Source organism: Cygnus atratus, chromosome 3, assembly GCF_013377495.2.
Source record: "Cygnus atratus isolate AKBS03 ecotype Queensland, Australia chromosome 3, CAtr_DNAZoo_HiC_assembly, whole genome shotgun sequence".
Classification (NCBI taxonomy): Eukaryota; Metazoa; Chordata; class Aves; order Anseriformes; family Anatidae; genus Cygnus; species Cygnus atratus.
Genome location: NC_066364.1, coordinates 46778187 through 46802974, shown reverse-complemented (window position 1 = coordinate 46802974; position 24788 = coordinate 46778187). Strand labels below are relative to the sequence as shown.

At 40.4% G+C, this 24788-nt stretch overlaps 1 protein-coding gene across 2 annotated transcripts in view; it reads left to right on the top strand.

Moving 5' to 3' along the window:
- Nucleotides 1-216: 216 nt before the first annotated feature.
- Nucleotides 217-24788, top strand: part of BVES (blood vessel epicardial substance) — a 29919-nt gene continuing 5347 nt past the window's right edge. For both annotated transcript variants that reach the window (XM_035564810.2, XM_035564811.2), the window contains exons 1-7: nt 217-354; nt 5441-5674; nt 7751-7875; nt 14739-14926; nt 15862-15970; nt 17934-18101; nt 22078-22219. In XM_035564810.2, the coding sequence (XP_035420703.1) occupies nt 5452-5674; nt 7751-7875; nt 14739-14926; nt 15862-15970; nt 17934-18101; nt 22078-22219 (955 nt within the window). In that variant the 5' untranslated portion in view covers nt 217-354; nt 5441-5451. The remainder of the gene's footprint in view (nt 355-5440; nt 5675-7750; nt 7876-14738; nt 14927-15861; nt 15971-17933; nt 18102-22077; nt 22220-24788) is intronic.

Genomic DNA, 24788 nt, shown 5'->3' with positions numbered 1-24788 from the left:
CCTCAGCGCCCCCCGCGGGGAGACCCCGGGGCCGGAGCCGGGAGCCCCTCAGCGGGGGGACCCCGCAGCCCCCCGGGGCCGCCGGGAGGCGCCTGCGCGCTGCGGCCGCTCGGTGCCGGCCCCGCGCCTGGCGCCGCCCGCAGCCCGCCGGCGGCCGCTGCCTATTTTAGTCACAGCGCCGGGACGGGGCCGCCGCGGGGCCGGGGGACGGGACGGGGCCGGCCGGGACGGCGCCTGCCGCCGGGGGCTGCGGGGAGCGACCCCCCTCTGTCCGTCCCGTCTGGCCCGTCCCGAACCGTCCCGAACCGGCGGGGAGACTTTGCCGAGGGCGCCCGGCAGGGGGCCCGGGGACAGGTAAGGGGCCGGGCACCGGGATCGGGTCCGGGGTCGGGTTCGGGAGAGGCTCCGCGCCCGCCTGCCCTGGGTACAGCGTGTCCCCCCTCGGGTCGGGTCGCTCGGTGGCTTGTTAGTACTGAAATTGACTTAACACCCCCCCCCCCCCCCCCCCGTAGTGCTTATAAATGAAAAACAAAACAAATATATTTTATATATATATTTTTATATATATTATTCTTCTTCCATCACAGTCCGGTCAGTCCGTGCAGCCCCATTTGGGGCTCACTGAGCGCTGCCGAGCTTCGCTGGTGTGGTGGCATGTTCGCTGGGGCCACCGTCCTGGAGATGTCTCTTTTTGGGGTGAAAGGGACAGGTTGCTTGATTTATTATTATTATTATTATTAATGCTGGTTTGGATGCTGTGGGTTAAAGCAAAGCTTCGTAGGCATGGGTATAGAAAGCAGGGCTGCAGGGCGACAGCTGCGGTTGCACCCCTCGGCGGGGTCTTTGTGCGCGTCCGTGTGCGGTGCAGTCAAAACAGGGTGAGAGCAAACGCAGCCAACACGTTTCCAGCTCCATCGTACGTCCCTGATGTTACTGCCTTGAGCCTACGTAAGAGTGGTTGTCACTGGATGGATATTTTTGTTGACTAAGCAGGACGAAAACACCGCTAAATTTTGTGTAGAGTGAGGCTAACAAATTTTTGTCGTCGCTGACACGTTTAATAGAAATGAACTCGCCCCAAAGAGCGTATTGAAATACATCTTTTCCTATACCATTTTCCCATTCACTCCTACTTCATTATAAAAAGGAAAGTGGTAACTTAAACTGTAATTAAGTTAATTGTGCTAGCAGTAATAGTCTTCAGCTCACAAAGGCAAAGAAATCGTTATTGATTGTTGAGACTCTATGCAGTTTTGTGCTATGAGACCACAGAAAAGTAGTTAAAGAGCTGCAGGTATAAAAAAATTGTTGAGCTTGGCTATTTCTTTAAACTCACGAAGCCCATCTCTGTAAATGAGCTTGCAATGACTGTAAACATGTCCAAACATACTTGCAGAAAGCTCTAAGAAGCTGTCTTGAATAATGCTGAACAGTAAAGCTGTGGGATACAAATATTCTCAAGAAAGTGAGTGACGATGAGAGCTGGATGCTCTATGCTGTCCCACGTCAGCTTGGCAAGCCTGCTCTCATAGTGCAACACAATGCTTAAAACTTTTCTGTTAGGTTTACAATTTGTGAATGTTGTGCACATATCCATAAATCCCCTTTTTCTGAAGGCATCTGTGTCTGATGGTCTAGGGACTAAATACTTTTGAGAATGGCTTTCAAAAGTTTGGTCTCATATAAAGATGTCCTGAGTACAGGAAAATCCTAGAGTAAACTCAATTCAGGTGTTCATTTATGTTCTGAGAATTTGGATTTTTAGACCTAAAAGCGCAATGTCTTACACACCTTACCTGTCTATTGAGTACATACACACAAGAAGTTAATCGGCTTTCTTGCTAACTGTACTAGCTTCTGTGGATTTAATACTACGCTGTCACTGCATGTTTTCAATATTCCTTTTTTTTTTTTTTCTGGACGACCAGATTGCTTGAGTCTTCAGTCAGCTGAATTTTCAAACTCTTACTTTAGTAAATCAAAATCCATATGAAGGAAAATTTACAAGGTATTTAAAATATTCTTGTAATTATTTGTCATATGGTACATAAAGCTTACATTTCACTTGATGCTATTTCCGCTATTCTTCCAAATGATTTGACCGTGTTTGTATTCTTAACTTCAGTATTAATACATTGCCACTTTAAAATCTTACACTGTATTCTTAGCAGAAATAATGCTACATGAAAGTTTTAAAGGTGTGATTCTGTATTTCCAATGTGAGGTTTTGGTACTCTGAGGTTCATCTGTTGAACAGCAGATTTTTTGCTAATACTTCAATATTACTTGACAGCAGTAGAAGTTAAGGCTAAAGAATTGGATCTAAAAGCTACAGAGTTCTTCTGGATATTTGATTTCCTGGTGTTATCTGTGGATAGCATTTTAGGGTAGAGCTTGTAGCTGTGCGTTCCTGATTTTTGTTGATTCTCAAACAAGCTCACTAATTGAAATTCCTCCGTAAGAGCCAGTGTCGCAGTCTGTCCTCGTGTCGTCCTGCAGATAGAATAAGTCTATTTCTTCCAGCTTTAAAATACCATCTCGAAGTTCTGCAGCTTTCCGACATTCTCCAGTGTGGCAGGGGTGCTGCGATGTTGCTGAGTAGTAAGTTAACATCAAATGTAATCATATGAAGACTTCAAGGTGTTAAAGCTTATAAAAATGGATTTGTGCAGATTTAGTGTCCAAGGTTATAATTTATGCATCTAAGCAGGTGGCACAGATTTTGGAAAGTACCAACCATCCTGTTGTTGCAACTATGGATGCTACATTGTCAAAGCTGTTAAATGATAGGTCAATATGTGTTCGAGAAACACCTTTCCTTATGCCAATTCTTGGCCACCAGGATCAGCACCCATGGTTTATGGGGAGTATCGGGTTGGCTGGACTGGGAGAAGAATGATTGCCACGTGCCGTACAGTTGGCAGGCCTGGCTGGGTTTCCAGTCTTCGAATGTGTGACGCTTTACGGCCAAGTCTTAGAAGAGTGAGGTATCCTCTGTTCTCGTGCACGCACTACAAAATTTGGCTGGGAAAAAAGCAAGCAGCTGGAAAGCTTTGTGGATTCGTAATCAGATGCAGCTGAAATTCCTCGCTGCAGCCCATCTTGAGCCAAGTCGATGGAGTTATGGCTAGTTCTGCGTATATGTATGTGAATTTGGTTGTCTTTACTCATTCTGTTACCAAACGAGGGCATATTAGGGGGCACGTTCACTGACAGATTACTGGGCAGCTGAAAGACTGAGTATACGTGGAAGCTCAACTGCTAGCTTTTTGCAGAAGAAGTGGCGATCCTGCTGTAGGGAGGTTATGTTGTTTGAAAATGGGGGCAACGGGAGCACAGCCATGAGATGGGTATAGGATGAGCACAAACGTCGTAGCCCAGAGGCAGCAGTTACCTTCTGCTTATCAGCACGTGAAAATTGCAGTGGTGCGCGCTCCTCCTGGTGCACACTCGCGCTGGTTGAGTGAACGGTTTGAGTACGACAGCGGAGCAGCTCTCGTTGCTAAACTTCATGTGCAGGAGCTGAAGAGGAGTAGGAGCAGGTGTGGATGGTGCGTGTTTAATAACCGGACTGTGAATTTGCTTGGGCATCCAGGGTATGGGTAGCAACTTGGTGTAAAATTTGTTTATGCCTTTGCGAATGACTAATGTAGGAATCAAAGGAGGAAAACGAGCTCTTAAGAAAAGAAATAAGAGAATTAAGTTTTTTTGGTTAAAAAATAGATTATTTTTCTTTGAAAACTTGTTCCAGGGACTGTGTACACTATGTCCTTGCTGGTGTTTGATCCTGCAAAATGTCTCTGCGTACTCTGTAGCGTGCCTTATCTGTGACAGGCTCTGGGCTTCTGAGAGGAGTTGCAAGAGGGTTGAGTTTTTCTCCCTGATTTCTTTCTTCCCACTGCTTTCAAAAGGACTGTTTAATTTCAGAAATTGTCCAGCTTGCATAAGCCCTGTACACAAGTCGGTTGGGGGGAAATAATAAAACGAGTGGATGGAGCTAAGGCAACACAACCACTCTCAAGTGTCAGAAAGATGCTGAGTGTGTTCCAGTCGGCAGGAAGCGTGGGGTGCATTAACCGTGTCCTGGAAGTCTGCTCAACAGCTGAGTTACGTGGCAGTTAGCAAGCACATGAGGTGGGGACAGGCACCGTCTCTCAGAATTTACTTGAATGCAAATCCCACCGCGTTAGATATTACGGAGTCTGTTTGCTCAGTGATACGGGCATGTATTTCGTTAGTGAGAATCAAGCACAGCTCTGTATCATCTCTCCTGCTGCAGCAGCAGGGGATCACACGTACTTTGCTGGAAGCAGGGTTTCCTCTTGCTTCCAGCAGCCTACCTAGAGGTGGTAGTATTATTCCAGCTGGAAACTGGTCTGTGTCCAGAAGACCCCCTGGACTACTTGTAACACCGAGTTCCGTATGGGGACTGGCTTCTAAGATATTAAAGGTAGTGTCTTGAATCCTTCCACTTTCTCTTTGCAGTTTAATAGCGCGTTTTTTGCTTTGTTTGGGGAAGGTGTTTGCCCGCAGAAATCTTATTTTAATTGGTGCAAAAAGAAAATACGCTGTATTTATCCTTGCTATTAAAACAAAGCCTATGTGTTTTCAGATTGGGAATCAGAGTTTTTTAACTGTCTCATTTTCTCCAGGATTTCCACAAACAATCAGAGGTCTTGCAAGCTTGCTTATGCTAGGTAGACCAAGTGCTTTCCCTGAAAGACTCGCAACTTTGTCGAAACTTAGCACTCTGGCTGTCTCCGCTTCTGATTTGGTAGCATCTGATCAACTGGGAGGAGAAACAATAATATTTATTTACCATTTTCAAAAGAGATTTGCTGGGTGGTGGTGGTTTTTTGTTTGTTTCCTTTTTGCTTTTGTGGCTGTTTTTTTTAATCAACCAGACAGCATTGTTCCTCCTTGAGGACCTTCCACTCCTTATTTAGAAGAACAGCTTTGTGTGTCCTAAAGGAGGCTTACGCTACAAAAGCCTTTTTTTTTTTTTTACTTTCAGTTCTTACATAGATTGTTAAATTCTCTTAATTATTTACTTTGCCTAAGACCACGGGCTCATTCAATAAGTGGGAAACCAAAATATGGTTGTTATTTGCGTAGAACTAGGAGGAATACTCTGGATGTTTTACTGAGCAATCAAAGTTGTAGTAGGTAGCATTCAAACGTTGTTGTTTGCTGTTTACATACAGTCCAAATTTTGAAATATAGAATGCTTCAAGCCTAACATTTAGGCGAAAAAGAGATGGTAAAGTATTACTGAACTAGGTCTAGCTTGTCCTCTTAAAGCATTTGAAATTTTTTGCCTGAATGATAATGAAAAATATGTCCTAGAAAGAAAGAAAAAAAACCTTAAAATCCATGCCTGTGTCTAATGCATTTTGGTTTAACTCGTGGTCTTTTTTTTCTTCTCTCTGTCTCTTTGCAGGGGTCTTCAAGATGAACACTACAGCAATTAGCCCACTCACTGTTACTCCACTAGGTTTTATTCCAGACCTAAAAAACGCCACCCTTGTGCCTTTCAATGAGACTGCATGTGAAAACTGGAAAGAGATTCATCATCTTGTTTTCCATGTGGCAAATATTTGTTTTGCGGTTGGACTAGTTATTCCAACTACTCTGAATCTTCATATGATTTTTCTGCGAGGCCTGCTCACCATAGGTAGGTGACTTGTTCGGGAGATTTGCAACCTGCCTGTGGCAGAAACAATGAACATGACAGGGGGATCTCTGGGTCTCTTCAGATCACAGGGAAATTCCAGCATGTATTCACGGTCACTGTGCTTTGCTGAAGGCATTTTTGGTGTAAGTGGGGGTCCATTCTGACCCAGGCAGACGTTTTCTAATAAGGTTATGTGTTAGGCTCTTAAAATCTCCGAGAGATGCAACTTAAAACTTCAAAACTATGTAGATGTTGATTTAAAAACAAGTGGACCCCATTCACGTTAAACCTCACTGGCTGCTTAAAATTCATTGAATTCCAAATCACAGTTAAGTCCTTGGATCCTTAAAAACTTAATTTTAGGTTTCGGGTAAATACTGGGGCCATGCATTGGCTGGTACACTGGGTTAGTACCTCTGTAATAGGTAAGGTTTTCCTTGAAAAGCATGATTTGGGCACACGTGTTCTTTAAATGGGGGTTCTTATACGTGGCATTTGCTGTTGTTGGACTACTGTTATTTTCATTACCAATTTAGAAATGCGAGCTGTAAATATAGGATGAAGTCAGTTCTCTTGAAGTCAGTCTTCTTTCCTCCACCACTGTAGGCATCTTACAGTACCAAAATTTGGCTTCGAAGGAAAAACTGAGTTTGGCATGCTTGAGACTAAACAATTACACTGTAAGAAAGATAAACCCAGGTGTTTCACAACACAGGGCATGCTTAAGTATTTTCTAAATGAGAATGTTTCTGTGTATAATAGCAGGGATCAATTTTATGATAAAACTTTGATGGTTGAGTTTACCCTTTCATTTTGCCTCTTTTATAGCTATTATAGGATAATTTATCAAAACAGACTGCAGTAATGACCAAGGGTCTCAGTATTGTAAAACCTTTTGTCTGTGTAGCTCTCATTTTAAAAGCAATGGGACTATTGCACAATCTGAGCATGCCACTTTGGACTGTAGGTCTTCTTGCGTTTTGAGCAAATAGGGAATCAGAATTCGTCAAACTGAGGTGGAAGCTGGAAGCAAATTTACTCTGTGGGCAGCAGAAGGTCTGGTTCTTACAAATCTCTGTCTTTTGCTTTGATGACCACACAATGTTTACTCCTCTTCAATACCTCCACGTCTAGTGTCCTCCTATTCATCTTAGTCTAATTTAGCAGCAGATCAAGAGTGATCATATGTTGATTTTTCTGATCCATATGTAAGTGCTGCCTCGCCTGTCAGACACAGACAGAATATTGAGTTCATATTCACCATTGTCTTCAGGGAGAAAAGAGGAAAGGGAAACGTATCTGTGACATCTACAGCCACCTTTATCAGACGTGGCTGAATTTGGCCAGTTGGTTCACATTTATCTGAGAGGGACTCACTGATGCATAACCTATCATCTGATAAGTACTGTCTTTGTAGGCTAAAAATAGTATCCCTAATCATACGGCATAATTTATCTTGTAAAGCAGTTGTCACTATTCAAAGTAAAGTAACTAAAAAGAGGAAGCATTTGAAATTTTCTCTTTGAAGAGAATTCTGGTTCCTGCTGTGACGTTGTCAAAATGCAGTCGTGACACGCTTCCTTTAAATTTTCCAAAATATCCATGTATAACTTCAGGAGGTTTTTGTGCAACTACTGCTCACTAGTTAGATATAATTGTCACTGATATGGACAATGAGTATTTGTTTCTATGCTGCTGTTTGTCTAATTAATGCAATACAAGTAATCAAGTTTTGTGAGCTACCATTTCTACAGCATTTTAGTAACAGACCATCATGGGCTGCGCGCCTTCCTGCTTTCCCCAGTCCTGACCTGAATTCTTGTTGCTCCAGTATTGTAGTCCTGTGCAACAGGACTGCAGTCGGCTGTCAGCCTGTTCCCAGTGCCTGTTGGTAGCATCGCAGTGATTAGCTTCTGCTACCTTTGCATGCACTGATCCACAGAGTCTAAGTGTAATAAAGCTTGAAGAATATATTTCTTCTGAGTGTAATTGCACACAGTGGACAAAATCTTGATGGCTTTGTAAGAATGTGTTTATCGGTCAGTGAAAGTTAACTTTCTTTTTTAATTTTTGCAGGATGTGCATTGTTCATCATTTGGGCTACACTCTACCGTTGTGCCTTGGACATAATGATCTGGAATTCTGTGTTTTTGGTTGTCAACCTTTTACATTTCATATACCTAGTGTATAAGAGAAGACCGGTATGTATAACAGCTAAATTGCACGAGCACTCTAGTAAGATGCAAGAAAAAGGACGTTCCAACCATGCTTGCTGGACAAACCTATCAATACATTCCACAGGGGTTATTTGGAACTAAGCCACTACTAAGAACTACTTCAGTAAGGATGCAGACCATGAATATGCTCTTAGTTCAGTTTGATTCAGTACATAAATATTTTCCTGAAATCCATATTCTTGAAAAGTGATTTGACTTTAGAAGTTACTGGTTTTGTCTCTTGTTTTGGTAGTAAGGAAGGGGTTATGTAATTTCTTTGAAGAGAGACCGGATTGGGTTCTGTATGTGTTTCTGTCTTTTTCTCATTTTCCCCACCCTCCCACTCATAAATGCATGTGCATAGTCATTTAAATTTTTCTATCTCAGAGAATAATCTTCACAGTTAAAGAGTAAGTTCCTCTTTTGTTTGTATTTAGAAAACTTTTCATTCCATTAATATGTCATCATCAAGATAGATGATGAAACTGCACTATATTTCTGCTACTTAGCCATCACCGTGCTGTCCAATGCACCACACAAAGTAACACTAACTAAGAGAGAAAGGACTGTAGGTCGTGCCTGTAACTTTGCTCTCCATTTCTGTACACCTTTCCCACTGGCTGTGGAACTAAAACAGAATCAAGGTGCTCAAGACTCAAATAGGCTGTACACCATACAAATGTGGTGCAAGACCACATCTGTTCTTACACAGAATAAACCAGAATTCTTGGCAGAGAACATTGGAGGAAACATAGACAGATAGACTTTTGTGTACATCTTCAAAAATGCTGTGCAAGTTAAGGATTTCAATAAATAGAGCAAGTTGGCAGTGGAAGAAGAATTAAAGAAAATGACAAAAAATGAGAGATGGTAGAAAGGCTGAAATCTTTACCAGTACAGCTAAAAACAACTGCAGAACAAACTCTGACAGTCCACAGGTACTTGCAGACTAAGTCAACCACAGCATTTAAAAAGAAGCTAAAGGTTAAATTATGTTTTGGACAGTGAGAGTTCTTACAGTTGTGTTAACAAGTGACAGATAATAAGTAGTTGAAATCAGCTGTATTTAAAATGGTTTCCTGCATGTATATGCTAACTACACATCGCACCATGATCCAAATGTGGTTTTCCACCAATTCCATGACCAAGGAAAGTGACGTGGTGGAATTTTAAGTTTGCTCTTTCCTGTTTGGACATGTAAAACCTCTCTGGCATGTATATGTATGTATGTCATAGGAAATCATCTAACCCTGACTTCTGTAGATGTGCACACTTGTCTTTCAAAATACTTCTTGTAGTGGTGAAGCTTGCAGCACTTAGTTGAGATAGATGCCTGTACAGTTGCATACTTCATATCTCAACCAGATCTAGGGAACAGAACTGGGGAGCTTGCAGGAACAGTCTTCCCTCTGAAGACTTTCTAGCTGCTCCTTCTGCTGGGACTGGAATTACTATGGGAAGAGCATTCTTAAAACAAATGTCAGTTGTGTTGACTTTAAGAATGAATGATCACATCTTGACATTCTCTATAATCTTGGATAGAGAACAAATTAAAATCTTGAAGCCACCACCACTGATGCCTTTACTAAATCTTTCTTTCCCTCAATCTTATTCAATATTAAACTGCTTTCTAAAGACAGAAAAGTTCAGGCAACAAAAATGTTAAAATGTAGTAGGAATATCAAATACTTTTAACTGGGAAGTGCTCTACGCAGGCATCAGCTGTGTTCTTATGTAGTCTCTGTCACATGCTGATACTGAAATATTACATAGTTCAGGACATAAGCACTTCCAGAAATGAAAGGCCTCTGAGAGGAAGCGTATTACACATGAGTCTAACAGTTAAGAGCACTTTCAAAGAGTACAAATAATTTGTTGTTGTTTCTACTTCTGAGACAATAGGTTTACCTTATGAAAGAGGAATGAAGAACTGGAGTCATCTTGTCTCACTTTGATAGAGTCATAGAATGGCTCAGGTTGGAAGGGGCCTTAAAGATCATCTAATTCCAACCCCCCTGCCATAGGCAGGGATGCCACCCACTAGATCAGGTTGCTCAGGGCCTCATCCAACCTGGCCTTGAACACCTCCAGGGACAGGGCATCCAGAACCTCTCTGGGCAACTTGTTCCAGTGCCTCACCACCCTGTGAGTGAAGAATTTCCTCATAACCTCTAATGTAAATCTCCCCTCTTTTAGTTTAAAACTATTCCCCTTTGTCCTGTCATTGACTGAACAAAAAATTGCTCTCCATCTTTTTTATAAGCCCCCTTCAAGTATTGAAAAGCTGCAATAAGGTCACCCAAGAGTCTTCTCCAGGCTGAACATCCCCAGCTCTCTCAGCCTTTCTTCATAGGAGAGGTGCTCCAGCCCTCTGATCGTCTTTGTTGCCCTCCTCTGGACCCGCTCTAACAGCTCCACATCCTTCTTGTGCTGGGGGCCCCAGACCTGGATGCAGGACTCCAAGTGGGGCCTCAGAAGGGCTGAGCAGAGGGGGACAATCCCCTCCCTCGGCTTGCTGGCCACTCCGTTGATGCAGCCCAGGATGCAGTTGGCCTTCTGGGCTGCAAGCATGCACTGCTGGCTCATGTCAAGCTTTTTGTTCACCACAACCCCCAAGTCTTTCTCTGCAAGACTGCTCTCAGTGAGTTCTTCTCCCATTCTGTGCTCATGTCTGGGATTGCCCCAACCCAGGTGCAGCACCTTGCACTTGGACTTGTTGAACCTCATTAGGTTCACATGGGCCCACTTCTCCAGCTTGGCCAGGTCCCTCTGGATGGCATCCCTTCCTTCTATCGCATCAACCACACCACTCGGCTTGGTGTCATCTGCAAACTTGCTGAGGGTGCACTTGATCCCACTGTCTATGTTGTTGAAAAAGATATTAAACAGTCCCAGTCCCAGGGTTATACATCTAGTTTAAGCTAGTTTGTCCAGTGTAATTCAACCCACCTGCCTAATACCTGTTGAAGATGTGATATTGCCATCCCTCTCCAGTGACTAGAGAACAAGCATGCACAACCATTACTAACTACTAACCTACCTTTATATACTCACAGTTAGGTGAGATGCATTTCATTGCTGCTTTCTAGCAGTATGAGGAAAAAAATCACTTCATGCTAATCTAAATTGTACCACAATGGAGAACTGGAGTCTGTAGTCTGGTTTTCAGAAGATTTGTATTCCTGCCGTTGCAGGTGTGGTCTGGGTCCTCAGCACCTCTGAAAACTGGGCTCTAAATTCTCAGTAAATTGTGCGAATTTGAACAATATTGGAAAGTATATGGAAGCATGGTAGAATCCCAAGCAATATATAAATTGCCTTTTTACAGGCTATGAACAGCAAGATTACTTGAAGAAATGATGCCTGGTAGTCACATATGTCTTTTTAGCTCTCGTACAGATTCTGTTTACTATGAACTTTCAGGCTGTTTTTTTAGTGTTTTTCTATAAAAAGCTAGAGGATGAAAAAAAAAAGTTAGAAACTGATTTTGAATTAGATTTTCTGTCTGCATGTATTATATTGCCCATCTCAAAATCAATTTTATTTAGTCATCCTCGCAAATTACATTTTTAAGGAAATAAAAGAATGGAAGATAATTACAAGTTAGCCATATTACAAAATGAATAATTGATATTTTCGGTTGTTAAATATTTATTTTATTAAACGTGGCATGCAAAATAACAGTGAATTTTTTTTCTGACCAAAAGATTATTTCTGTAGTTTTGACTCCTTAGAGCTTTACAGATTTGGCTTTTCCAGTCTGAGTGGAAGCTGAAAGAGTCTAATCAGTGTCTCTACAGAGCTCTGACTCTGAGCTTTGGCAGGATCCCAAAATATTTCAACCATTGCTGAACAAAACATTACACCTACCCATATGGCTCATTTGGAATATGACCCACAAGCATGACTGGAGAAAGAGTCAACTGTGCTTGCAGAGGGTGAAACAAGGAAGGCTATCCGAAGTGTATCTACAGTGTCCAACCTGATCGGTCTCTAGGAAAGTAGTTACAGCTGTTTTCTTTCCTAAGTATTAAACACACAAGGGAGATCATGAAATCTGAATTGTGTGCTAGTTAAGGGAGTGCATTAGCACTCTAGGGCCAAATTAGCTCCTCATGTCGTTATTGTTTTGAATTCAGGAGTCTTGGGAGCTACCTGTATGTTTATCTGAGAAAGGAATTTCTCTCTCTTTGACTTGCAGTGCTCATGGATAGAAAGAGATACAAATTAAATTGGCGTGGGTCCTAAAAATGAGTGAGTTCCTGGAGAAGCTGTGGGCCAAACAAATTGCCCAACTTCACATGTATATGGAACATATTTTGAAATCAAACAGTTCAGGGCAATCCCCAACACAAGAGACACAGACACACTGGAGGGAGCCCAACAAAGGGCCACGACGATGAAGGTCCTAGAGCATCTCTTCTAGGAGGAGAGGCTGAGAGAACTGGGACTGTTCAGCCTGGAGAAGAGGAAGTTCAAGTGGGATCGTGTCAATGTGTATGAATACCTGAAGGGAGGTTGCAAACACGCAAAGAAGAGCCAAGGGAGGTAGCAAACATGCAAAAAAGATCCAAGCTCTTTTCAGTGGTGCCCAGTGATGGAACAACAAGCAACAGGCACATATTGAAACAGAGGGAGCACTATCTGAACATCAGGAAACGCTTTTTGCTGTGCAGATGATGGAGCACTGGCACAGGTTGCCCAGAGAGGTGGTGGAATCTCCATCCTTGGCAATACTCACAAGCTGTCTGCACAAGGTACTGGGCAACTTTACCTTACGTGGCCCTGCTTGAGCAGAGGCTTGGACAAGATGACCTCCAAAGGCCCCTTCCAAGCTCAACTATTCTGTGATTCCGTGACTTTATTGATCATCTTGTCTGAACATTTGTATTCCAGCCCTTGTCTTCTCAGTCCTGTGGCAGAGATGATATTGTAGGAGAAGGGAGACATGTAACAAAATCTTGCCAAAGTGATGTAATAGAAAGATCCATTTAAATGTTTTGAGGAGACAGTAAGTTACATTTGATTGAAGTATATGTATGGACAGGTCAAAAAAGTAAACAAACAAAACCTAAGAATTTTAATATAGTTGTGGGTGGCAAATGTACACAAAGTTAACGATAAGTTCAGCTGTGTATAAGCAAAAGAAAGTTCTCAGGAGCTCTCAGAAGAATTTTTCGTATTAAGCCCTTGGAAATAGGTATTAGTATCTGTTTTGCAAGGCTACGTAGAAGTCTCAGTAGTTTATAAGCTTGCTTTTGCTTTCCATGTTTTGAGGCTGTTTAGGTGAAAAGTGAAGACTGCAGGTTTGGGATGTTCTTTTGTTGAGCTTTTATGGAAAAATAAAGGCTGCAAAGACCATCCTGAGAAGTCATGAAATGATAACGTCAAGGTCACATAAGCGGCCTTATCTTTTCCTGTGCAGAAATTTAATAAGTAGCTGTATCCTGTTTCTGTGGGATTAACCCACCATCTCTACTTGTCAGTTCCAAAGTGATTCCCCTGGAGTTCAGTGGCCCATATGTGGGATGGATGGCATTCAGTGATTGAGCTTGTGGGTGATATAATTCAAATATGGTTCCATAAATCTGGAAAGTTTCTGCTTAAGCTTAGTTTGTTCTAGATTTAAATAAAAAACATATAAACCTTAATGAATTTCCCAAAAACTTCTGTTATGCTTGGTTCACTATTCAGCACTCATATGTAATTCTATGAAGAACAGCTCAGGGAGGATTATTGGTACGGAATACATATATTTTGTAGGGGTAAAAGACTATTATTTTTGCCCTAAAATAGTCTGCTGGGGAGGAAATAGTATATACTTGACAGTTGGAAGCCCTCATGGGCCTCAGTCAGCCCAGGGCCTCCCATGATCATTTTGGACCCCTTCCACCTCCAACCACAGGGTGCTCAGAAGCTTCTCAGTTGGCGCTGTTGGCTACCATCAGCTGAAAAGTGACTCCTGGACTCCTGTGCTGCTTTACTCTATCTTTCCCTTTTTCTAATATTAAAAAAAAAAAATCTAGAAAAATACATAAACTTGGAATATTCTCATTTGTTGAAGTGGTGACTCATTTTCTTCTTTATCTACCTTTTTTCTTTGTTGCTTTTCCTTTTTTTCTTTTCTATGTATATGGTATCTTTTCGTGATCTGATGCTCATTCTTCTAATTTGTTTGTTCAAGCTGCCTCTGCTTTAGGGGAGGCCAGGACACTGTCTCATTCCCTGCTGCCTTCATTCAGGAAAGATCTCCAGGCTTGGGATTTCAGCCAGCTTCCTTTCCCTCATTGCTGCTGCCTGAGTTTGGGTGGGCTCCTAGATGTGGGATGTTCAGCTGGCATTGCTTTTTTCCTCCCTCATCACATGTGGTTTCAATATGATGGGTTTGTTTTTCAGGACTCATAGTCCTGCTTTTCTACTGCAAGTCAGCCAAGAAGCTAAGGGATGAGAGGTTCCCAGGAGAGTCTGAGAGATGGCCAAAATGTGTTGTGGATATGGTGTGAAAAATGCAGGCAACCTCATTTTTTTTCTGTGTAATTCTCATCCAAGTTCTATTCCCTGTTAGATGAAAAGAAGTCTCAAAAGACTCCTTGTGTCTGATTTACCATGCCACTTGTATAGAACAGCATACTAAATCACCACGCTGCCAGCCTGGCTGGTTTTAGCTAAGGTTTTGGTCACCCTGCCATAGGCAGCATTGTGGATAGATGTCACACATTTACTACTTCTTTTCTTGACTAAACACATGAAAGACAAAGATATTACTCAGATTTAATAGCTAAAGCATGCATGCAGTCTTTTTTAACCAGTCTGTCTCTGTATTGATGTTTTTTGTGTTTGCATTCTAGATCAAGATAGAGAAGGAGCTCAGTAGCCTCTACAAGAGAATGTTTGAACCACTCCATGTGCCTCCAGAGCTGTTCCAGAGATTAACTGGGCAATTTTGCAACATTCAAACTTTAAAGACAGGTCAAGCTTATGCTGCAGAGGATAAAACATCAGTTGATGATAGGCTGAGCATCCTGCTGAAGGGGAAGTAGGTGCTATAAAGCTTGGGAACAGTCTTATGTATTGTGTGGTGGTTGAATTCATTAAAAAGTTGTTTGGTTGCTTGCTAGTTTTGTAAATGTTACTGTTTCTTGCATGCTATGGTCTATAGCCACATAGCCTCTAGCCATAGGCTATTTTCTGACACTATTTTCAAATGACAGCGATGTGTCCTACTGCAAATATATTGTGCCTCCATGTGTGTGTACAGCCATATTGATTTTAATGGAGATTATATTCATAAAATACCAGAGAAAGTGTCTTCCAGAACAAGCAAGAAGTTTGTTCCGGTTTTGGATATCTAAGTCTTATCCTCAGTGCATTCCCTGGGTTTAACATTAAAAAATATTGTTCGTGAGGGAGGGGAAGAGTAACCCTCCAGTTGACTGTAAACCAAGAGGCCTATTGAAATTGGGTCATTGCACATGTACAGAAAGGGGCAAGTGCACTGACCAGACCTGGCTGACAGACCCAGATGAGAAAGGGTAAAATAAATCCCCATGGCCAGGCTGTAATCTTGAAGTTCTTGCTAAGTTCTGGCCAATATTTTAACCAGTCTTTGTAGGTGGCAACAGTGACATCAGGTTTCATGGTTTTCTTTGACGTCATTGGCTGCTCATCACTGTGAAGCTAGTTATCTAAAGGAAGCCTGATTCTGCTGTGGCTGTAGGGTCATTACCCTTCAGACCTTTTCCTTTTGAATAGCAGAGTTTTGAGGCTACACACCACATCAGGCAACCAGAATTGGAATCAGTGGAGGTTCAGGCAGAAAACAGGTTGGTTCTTTGGCTGAAACTCCAGAAGAAATAGATATTTTAGCCTGTTACTTTATGCATTACCATTGTCAATAATCATATTCAAATTATATCAAATAAATCAACCTCCATGATTTTAAAGTGATGTTTCATACATTTTTATTTCCAGAATGAAGGTCTCTTATCGGGGGCATTTTCTGCATAATATTTACCCCTGTGCCTTTATAGATTCACCTGAATTTCGATCAACTCAGATGAACCGGGGTGAGAAATTCCAGGTACACTTTGGTTTAAGTCATACGCTGCCTTTCTAGTACTGGTGTTTAGTGGTGGCCCATATCAAGAAAAACTCTTTAAAATGAAATGCTGCAAAACAGTATTATGATGGTGTTTACTGAATAGTCTGTCCTTTGATTTTCTGTTCTCTCTTTTTACTGTTCGCAAGTTTATTTTGTATTAAAACACTATTCAGGAGAAATTATTTAAGAGAGAGCTTTAGTGGAGAAAAAGATGATGCAAGCAGTCTCTTCACTAGTTCAAAAGAACAGAAAAGGAAAATTAATTACGGTAAAGTTTGGTGTTACAAAATGAAAGATTTTTAAAATGCAGGAACTAATAGTTTAAAATTGGTATTTATCTAAAGGTTTTAAATGCTTCTATAATCTTGAAAGTTGTTAAAGCAGCATTAACTGAAGGTGATCACACTGCTTAGAATTAAAATATACATATGGGAGCAATAAGGATATATATCTTTAGTGGTTTAATTATGCTAGTACGTTAATGAATATATTATAGCTTGTAGTAAAAAATACTATCACTAGAGAAGGGGTTTTTTTCACATAGTATTGAAATCACTGTTCTGCTGCCTCTTACTTGATATTCTTTAACAGTGTCTATGTAGTAATTACTGGACTATGGCTGGACTGGATACATCCCTGCTGGTATCATGGCAGAAAGGGAGGGAGGAAGAGTAATGCGGAATGTAAAGTCAGTGATTGATGTAACATGTTCCAGTCAAATACTAGGCTTAATGCCAAAGAGAGATACTTGTCAAGATGTATTCATTTCACGGCAGCAAGGCATCCTGCAGGGCTGTGGACCTCTTCATACAATCTATTTCTCTCAAATGGCTAGATATGAATCAGTTCTGCCAAAGGGAAAAAGCTCACGCCTCAAGTTGTGCCTGCCTGAAAAATTATTGCAGTCTAGTGCAGTACACATCCTTCACTCGTGAGATTTGCTTGCTGTTTGCCATTTCGGCGTGCTGCAATATAAATGTTCTCGGGAGTGCCATCGAAGCAGGATGTGAATTTCGTCTTAGGGACTCCATCTGCTGGCAACGCTGACGAGTTCTTTACAAGCTTGTATTTCTCTGCCTGTTTACTTTACTGTTAACAGACAGTAAAGTTAAAACCTGAGTATATCTGACAGTTTTCCTTAGACTTCATATTTTCTCTTAGGCTTTATATATTTTTATTTGTTTTTAGGAGGCAAAGTTAGTCTGTGATAGTACAGGGCACCTCTTTTCTTCCTAGATGATTGACTTCATCTTGTAAAACATGCTGCAGCATCACAGGGCTGATTTCTGTGTGCCACTGCCCTCCACTGGCACAGCTGGACAAATCTGTTGAGTTGTTTATAAATGCTACTGCCTGCCTAGAGAGGATGTAGACTAGGCTGCAGCTGTCAACAGCAGAATTGTCAATAACTAAGCAAAGAGGTCCCTGGTTCACATGCTAGAAGGTAGTGCTTGTGAGATCAAGAGGTCTGACAAGGAAGAGAGAGAGATTAAACGTTTTTTTTTTTTTTTAATCTCCTTTTAAAAACTCTTTCAAGGAAACTTTTGGATTACACCAATTCTTCCTGCTTGATCACGGTGACATCAACTAAAACCAAGCAATATGTAGGTCTGTTGGGATGTGAGTAGTGTCACCAGCACAGGACTGCGTTTGTATGTAAATCTCCTGTAACATAAACACTTAAAGTTTTGGAACTTAGCAGAGATTTCCCCTCCATATTATTTCCTACCAGACTTTCAGCAAATCAAACTGGCCATGCGTATATGTTAAAAATATGATGATAATAAATATATGAGCTGTTTTAAATTTGTAAATATCATGTTCTAAGGGACCACAAAAAGTTTTATGGATTTAAGAGTTATTTTAAACAGAGGCACAAATAAAATGGTAGCACTTACCTTCAGGCAAAAGAGAAGGGCTAATTCTGAGTATGTTTTCTCAGGTCACCATTATCGCAGATGATAATTGCAAGTTCCTGTGCTGGTCCAGAGAAAGGCTGACTTATTTTCTGGAATCTGAACCATTTCTTTATGAGATCTTTAAGTATCTTATTGGCAAAGATATTACAAATAAACTGTATTCATTGAATGACCCAACCTTAAATGACAAGGTAAGCAAATGAAGTTTCATTTGGGAATTTTCCTGCCTCACACAAATGTATTGTTACTTCAACTTTAAATCATCTTAAAGCACCTTTTTCTATCTGTTGCTATCTGTTGCTGCTGAATTCATACTCATATTGCCTTTTAGTGCCAAAGTATGAGTCAGTGCAACATTTTTGTCAGCATCAATACTGGTTGATGTTAGCACAGTAATGTGCAAGAAAGATGAATAACTGAGATTCCAAACTGATTGGCTACTGCCAACTAGCAGACATGGTGAGCAGTAGCTAAAAAGGTGCTTCTTCTCGGATATCATTTCTAACTAATAAATGTGTACCTTTGTACAAAGAAGCTTCAGGGTATTTTAGAAGAATTCACTTGTGATCAGATTGCTGGATAACACTGATTGCCAGAAAGAATAATTTCAACATGTGTTTGAGTGTTGCAAATATGAGAAAAAAAGGCAATGTTGAATTGATACAGTAGTATTAGTGGAAGAAGGCATGAAATCCATATAAATACCTTTGCTAAGAGGTCTGAAAATAATTCATTCTGTTTGACATTTTCAGCTGTAATTACATTCTTTGCGTGTAGAGGGAGCATGTTTTAGGTGTCATGGTAAGTGGTCTGGATGTAGTCATGGATATATTGATTATCTTGTTTTACTTTCATTTTGTTTCCTTCCTTAGTTACAGGGCTTTTCAAGATTTGGAAGGTATGCCACTCAGCTGCTAGTAGTGATTTTTTTTATTATTTATGTAGTGGCTCTAGGGTTCTCATGTAATTTATTTGAAGAACTTTCACCATAATTTATGAAAAGCTTAGGATATTTATAATACAGTATTTTCATATTCTGTCTTTGTTGACTTAACTCACACTAACTCAGAGGAAAAATCATTTTTGTCAGATTGCCCATAAATACATACAGGTTAAATAGTTAATTCTACCATACAAATTACATAGCATGCTTCACTTGTAAGGTATTTATGGTTAATTAGACATTGCAAGTTTTCTCAGTTTTCTACTGGTTATAAGGAGAGGAAAAAAAAAGAATTGTCATAGAAACGATTTTATAGCAGTAAAACACTGCTTATTCTGCCCTCTGGTCAATGACATAGGGGATTACAGTGGTCAGTGACACTGAGGATTACCCTGTCTTGAAATCAGATCCTCAAAACTATTTCAGATCACTGTTTTCATTGATCATCTGAGGTTGTGAGTCTTACTAGTGCAATAAACTAAAAGTGATCTAGCAGGAATGTACCATCTATGAAGTATATCTTACAAAATATGTGGTTAAAGCTTTTCTCTTTTTTTTTTTTTAAAAAAAAAAGAGGGCAAGAATTACAGAGGACAGAGATGTACTGTATTAAAAAACAAACAAACAAACAAACAAAAACTGCCTGTATAGACAGTAAGTCATTTCTGGAGTATGGCATCAGGAAGGAACATGTAGCAGCATGCCTTCTTTGTGTGCTAAGAATTGCATTCAGCAGGCATCTCGGGGGGACAGTTGCTTTCTACATTCCTTTTAATTTTTTTCTTTTTTTTTCCCTCTTTTTTCCTCTTCTTTTAGTTTTTTTCTTGACTTTTTCCTCTTTTATGCTTTCTTCCTATTTTATTTTCTTATTTTCTCTCTTCTTATCTTCCTTCTTTCTTTCATTCCCTTCTTTTCTTTACATGTGGGTGACTCTAGGCACATTAGGGTATTTTTATTGTGCATAGTGTACAAACTCATCTGCAACACACTTGTGCTGCTGACTTCTGGCATGGTAGAACTTCAGCACTAGTATCAGTATTTCCTGATAACACCACATGGAATACTCATTGTAAGGTCTTAATTGGTTATTTTTAAGTAAAAAGTCCTTATCATACCTTCAAAATGTTAAAAACAACAACAGGAAGGTGGTTAGACTTTAACAGAGTCCAGCTACCAAAATCTGGCAGAAAAGAATTGCTGAATTAAATATGTTAGAAAATTGATTTGCTGGGACATTGCAACTTCACCTCACAAGGAGTTCATGCTATCCTCCAAAAAGTCTGAAACAGATGCAGTCTGAATATCTGAATATATTCATTGCCAGAAGAAATCCCTTCTCTTTCTCTCTCTTATTTTACTTTTTCCTCTTTATCCTTTTTTTTTTCTTCATACTGTCTTAGCTTAGGTCATTTTTATCCCATTCTCTGTGTCCTTCCTATCCATTTGATTTCCTTCACCCTTTGACTAATACAACATTTGCACATTTTATGAAAACAGTAGTGCAAGGATTTGTCATCAGCATATTCCTTTCAGGTTTCCTTGTGGGAACAGCTCCTGCCTCCTCCCTATTAATCCTTCTGCTGTGTTGCAGGCACGGGTATTGCTGTCATCAAATGGCAGTCCTTGCTGTTTGAAATGTTTATTATGGTATGCAGAGCTTGGAAAATCCAATGGATACCCAACCTGTTGAGCCTGTTGAGCTAGATGAGATCAAGCCTGAAAGGACTTTCTAGCTCTGTATTTACCCTGTCTGTATTTACTACTGTATGCTAAATAGAGGTATTTGGTAAATATAGTAGAGCTACTAGTAAACTATAAAGGTATAGCTTTATAATATACAGACGTGTCAGTATGAACAGAAAAGGTCAATTTAACTTTGTTACAGCTAATAACACTTTTGAGTTATGTATACACCGAGTATATATTTCACTCAAAAGTCATTTAAAATGTTAACATCATATACAGATATTTGGCTTCACAATTTTATGTATATTTCTTAATTAAATGATATTTTCATTTTCACTTGTGTTTGTACCAAGTCTTTATTTTTAGTGAAAGTAGTCATTTGAATTCAAAATCATTGTAACTTTTGCATCTCAACGGCTTTGGAAAATATATGTTATAAACAGCAAGAGTGAGTATTTGGAAAATTTGTAGTACCTTTTTATTCTTCCTCAAATGAATTTCCTGTTGCACAAGCCCTTCCTACATAATGCGGGACAGGAACGCTCTGTCAAGTAAAACAACCTTCATTTCCTCATTGCCAGAACCCTATGCATGTGTCACTTCTCACAGGCTTAATTGCCAAATGTACATATTCCTGGTGTCCTTAGTACTTTTCAGCTGGTAACAATCTCAACAGAAAATTTTGTAGTAGACTTCTGTACACAGGGGACATACAGGAGAGCAGCCAAAACAAATCCAGTGTAGATTATTCATTATCAAAATGACAGTAGCTAAGAAGAGTGTCTATTTGTTGTATGTTGGAAAACAGGAAAAATACTTTTTTAATTGTAAGGAACTTTATGACTTATACATAAGGAGATTTTCACTACTGTTGGGAAAATAGTTGTTCCTCTCTACATGAAATAGAGTGGTAATTCCTGACTGTTAAAGTTCAGTAAAATGGAGTTATTCATTATGCATATGCCATTGATTACCACCTTTCACATACACCTGCAATATCTTTGTGATTTTCATAATTCTGATTTAATAAGATAAAATGTATTGTTTCAAGTAAATATGATAGTACAAAGACATCTCAGAAAAAGTCCTCCAAGCAAATAGAAGACCTTAAAATCATTGGACGGAGAATATTGTACATATGATGCATTTAATTTGTCTTCAGTATAATCAAGAACCAGTTCTTAGCAAGGAGGACCACGCTGTCATGAAGCCTGTATGTGATTACAAAGCATCATACCTGAGTAATGGATTACCATATAATAAAAATAAATCTGTCTGTAGGAAAATACCTGCAAATTCCAGTACAACACAGAAGTAAAATTTAATAATTCATGCTTGTTGATGTTCTAATTCCAATATATTACTGGCATCTTATATTTGCATTTAAATCAATTTACACTGCATAGAATCTTCTGCTCTTTCTTGATTCATAAATAGTCACAGCTGAGACCAGAGTGTCAACTACAGAGCAAATAGTCTCCATTTTTATTTTGAATTTACTTGATTCCTCTTTTTAAATAACATATTTTTTTTTTTAGGCCTCAAAAAAGATTGATCGTCAGCCTAGTCTTTGCTCACAGCTATCTGTGATGCAGATGAGAAACAGTATGGCCAGTACCAGCGACAGTGAGGATGGCTTGCAGATGTTTCTTCGTGGGACTTCCTCTGCATCCTCTCTACGTGAGTGCTCAGAATAGTTCATGCCGGTTTTGGACACAATTTGGTTGATCACTAAAGATGATTGTTGAACTCCTATTGTCATCAATAGGAGCAACGTGTAGCTTTTGGGTTGCTGCTGTAAATTAACCAAGTGTAAGGACCTAACAGTAGAATCTTAAAGATTCACTTTAAGGATTTCTATGCTAAGTGAAGCTACTTTAAGTAGGCACTAGAAAAAGCAGCATATGTTGTAATAATTTGTGATATAATGTGAATATGTAGACATAATATGGAATGTTTATAGCAAAGGAGCAAAACGGTGTGAAAGCACAGTGCCTGCCACAGTAGTATCTCCTTTGGTCTGTGACCGGTGCTTGTAGAAATTAAAAAAACAAAGCAAAACATTTCCCCTCATCAGCTGGGTGCTCTGCATTTCCTCCTAAGGTAGTTTGCATTGGGAGGGTGTGGAGAGATACAGTGCATAACTAATCTTTTGATGCCACCTGAAAAATCTCCAAATATCCTGTCAGAATTTCCTTCCATGTGCTTTGTATGACAGGAGTAGTACAGAACAGATTAAGTAAGTGAAGCCATGTCTGACCTTTTGCTTCCACTCTTGGAATTTATTTCTTTATAGAAGCCTTTTAAACCATACTTTATAGGCTTTCTGTTGTTTGCTTTAAATTTCCCTGAGTCTATACTTCAACAGTAGTCTGAACTCTGAAACCCACTTTTGAACAACAGCAACAGAAAATAGAAGATGCTGAATTGTCTCCTTTGGCATAAGCTGTTAGTTTAACAATTTAAAAGGGTCACATAGAATTATTTATTTTGATTTGGGAAATACTGTTCTTTGGTAGTTAGAATTTAAATCTATGAGGAAAAAAATCACAGCCAGTTATTTATTGTGGTTAAACATACTGCTAAGGTGAAGAAGTGATTTAAAGGATTTGCACTCTATTTAATTATCTGTGTTCCATTGTGTTCCTCACAGTTCTCATCCACGGACTCCTTCAGGCTGGGAGGGCCTGTCTGTTTTCAATCCTTAATGTTCCATCTCCTGAGAGATGGAAGCAAAAGCCCTGATAATATTTCACTCTGCTAGAATTCTAGGGTGACAGCTGGGACATAGTTGTTAAAGGCTGGTGGAATTATCAGTGCTATTTTCTTAATTTCTCCTCTGTTTCCTGAAAGGACATTTATAATCACAGTACAGTTGAGGTTGCAGGGGACCTCTGGAGATCATCTAGTCCAACCCCATGCTCAAAGTGAGATCAGTTACAGCAGGTTACTCAGGGCCATGTCCAGTCAAGCTTTGAATATTTCCAAGGTTGAAGATTCCACACCTTCTCTGTGCAAACCCCTCCAGTGCCTTACCACTCTCACAGTGAAAAAATTCTCCCTTACTGCAACTCATGAGTGTTGTCCCTTGTTCTTTAATGCATGCCTCTGAGCAGAGTCTGGCTCTGTCTTCTTTGTAGCCTTCTATTAGGTAGCTGAAAACAACAGTAAGATCTTCTGTGAGTCTTCTGTTCATAAGGCTGAACACACCCAGTTCTCACAGCCTCTCCATGTTCACGATATGCTCCAGCTCCTGACCACCTTGGTTGTTCTCCACCTCACTCACTCCAATATGTCCATGTCTTTCTTGTACTGGGGAGCCCAAACCAGATCCTGCCTCACAATTACCAGATAGAGGAGAATAGCCACTGTCTTTGATCTGCTGGCTATGCTTTTGCTACTATGGTCCAATATATGGATGGCCTTCTTCATTGCAGGGGCACACTGCTGACTCATACTCAATTTGGTGTCCACCAGGGCTCCCAGGTCTGTTTCTGAAAAGTTGTTTTCCAACCAGTCATTGCCTAGCCTGTACTGCTGTATAGGCTTATTGTGTCCCAGGTGCAGGAATTTGACTCTGTGGAACTTCATGTCATTTCTGTCAGTTTTTTTCTCCAACCTCTGAAGGCCCATTCTGACTGGCAGCTCTACCCTGTGGCCTATCAGCAGTTTCCTTCATTACTTGACTGTTGTCTATGAATTTGGCAAGAGTGCACTTTGTCCTATCTTCCAGGTCATGAATAAAGATGTACTGAACATTATAGGCCTCAAGGGACCCTGCTAGTAACCAGCTGCCAGCTGTATTTTGTACTGCTGTTCACCACCCTGTGAACTCAGCAATCCAGCCAGTTTACAGCTACACTGTAGTCCACATATCCAGTCCATTTCCCACCAGTTTGGCTGGAGGGATTTAATGGCAAGCTGTTCAGGGCCTTGCTACAGTCCAGGTAAACAATATTTACTCCACTCCCTTTGTTCACAGGGCCAGTCATCTCTCCACAGAACATGGTCAGGCTGATTAGGCACAGTCTGACCGTGGTAAATCCATGCTGGCTATTCCCAGTAATCTTCCTGGCCTTCATGTGCTTGCACACAGCTTCCAGGAAGGTAGGCTCCATAACCTTTCTGGGGACTGAGGTGAGGCTGATGGAACAGTAGTTCCCCCAGATCCTCCTCCTTGCCCTTCTTGAAAACAAGCATGGCATTTGCCTCTCCCCTGACTGCCATCGCCTTGCAAAGACAACAGAGA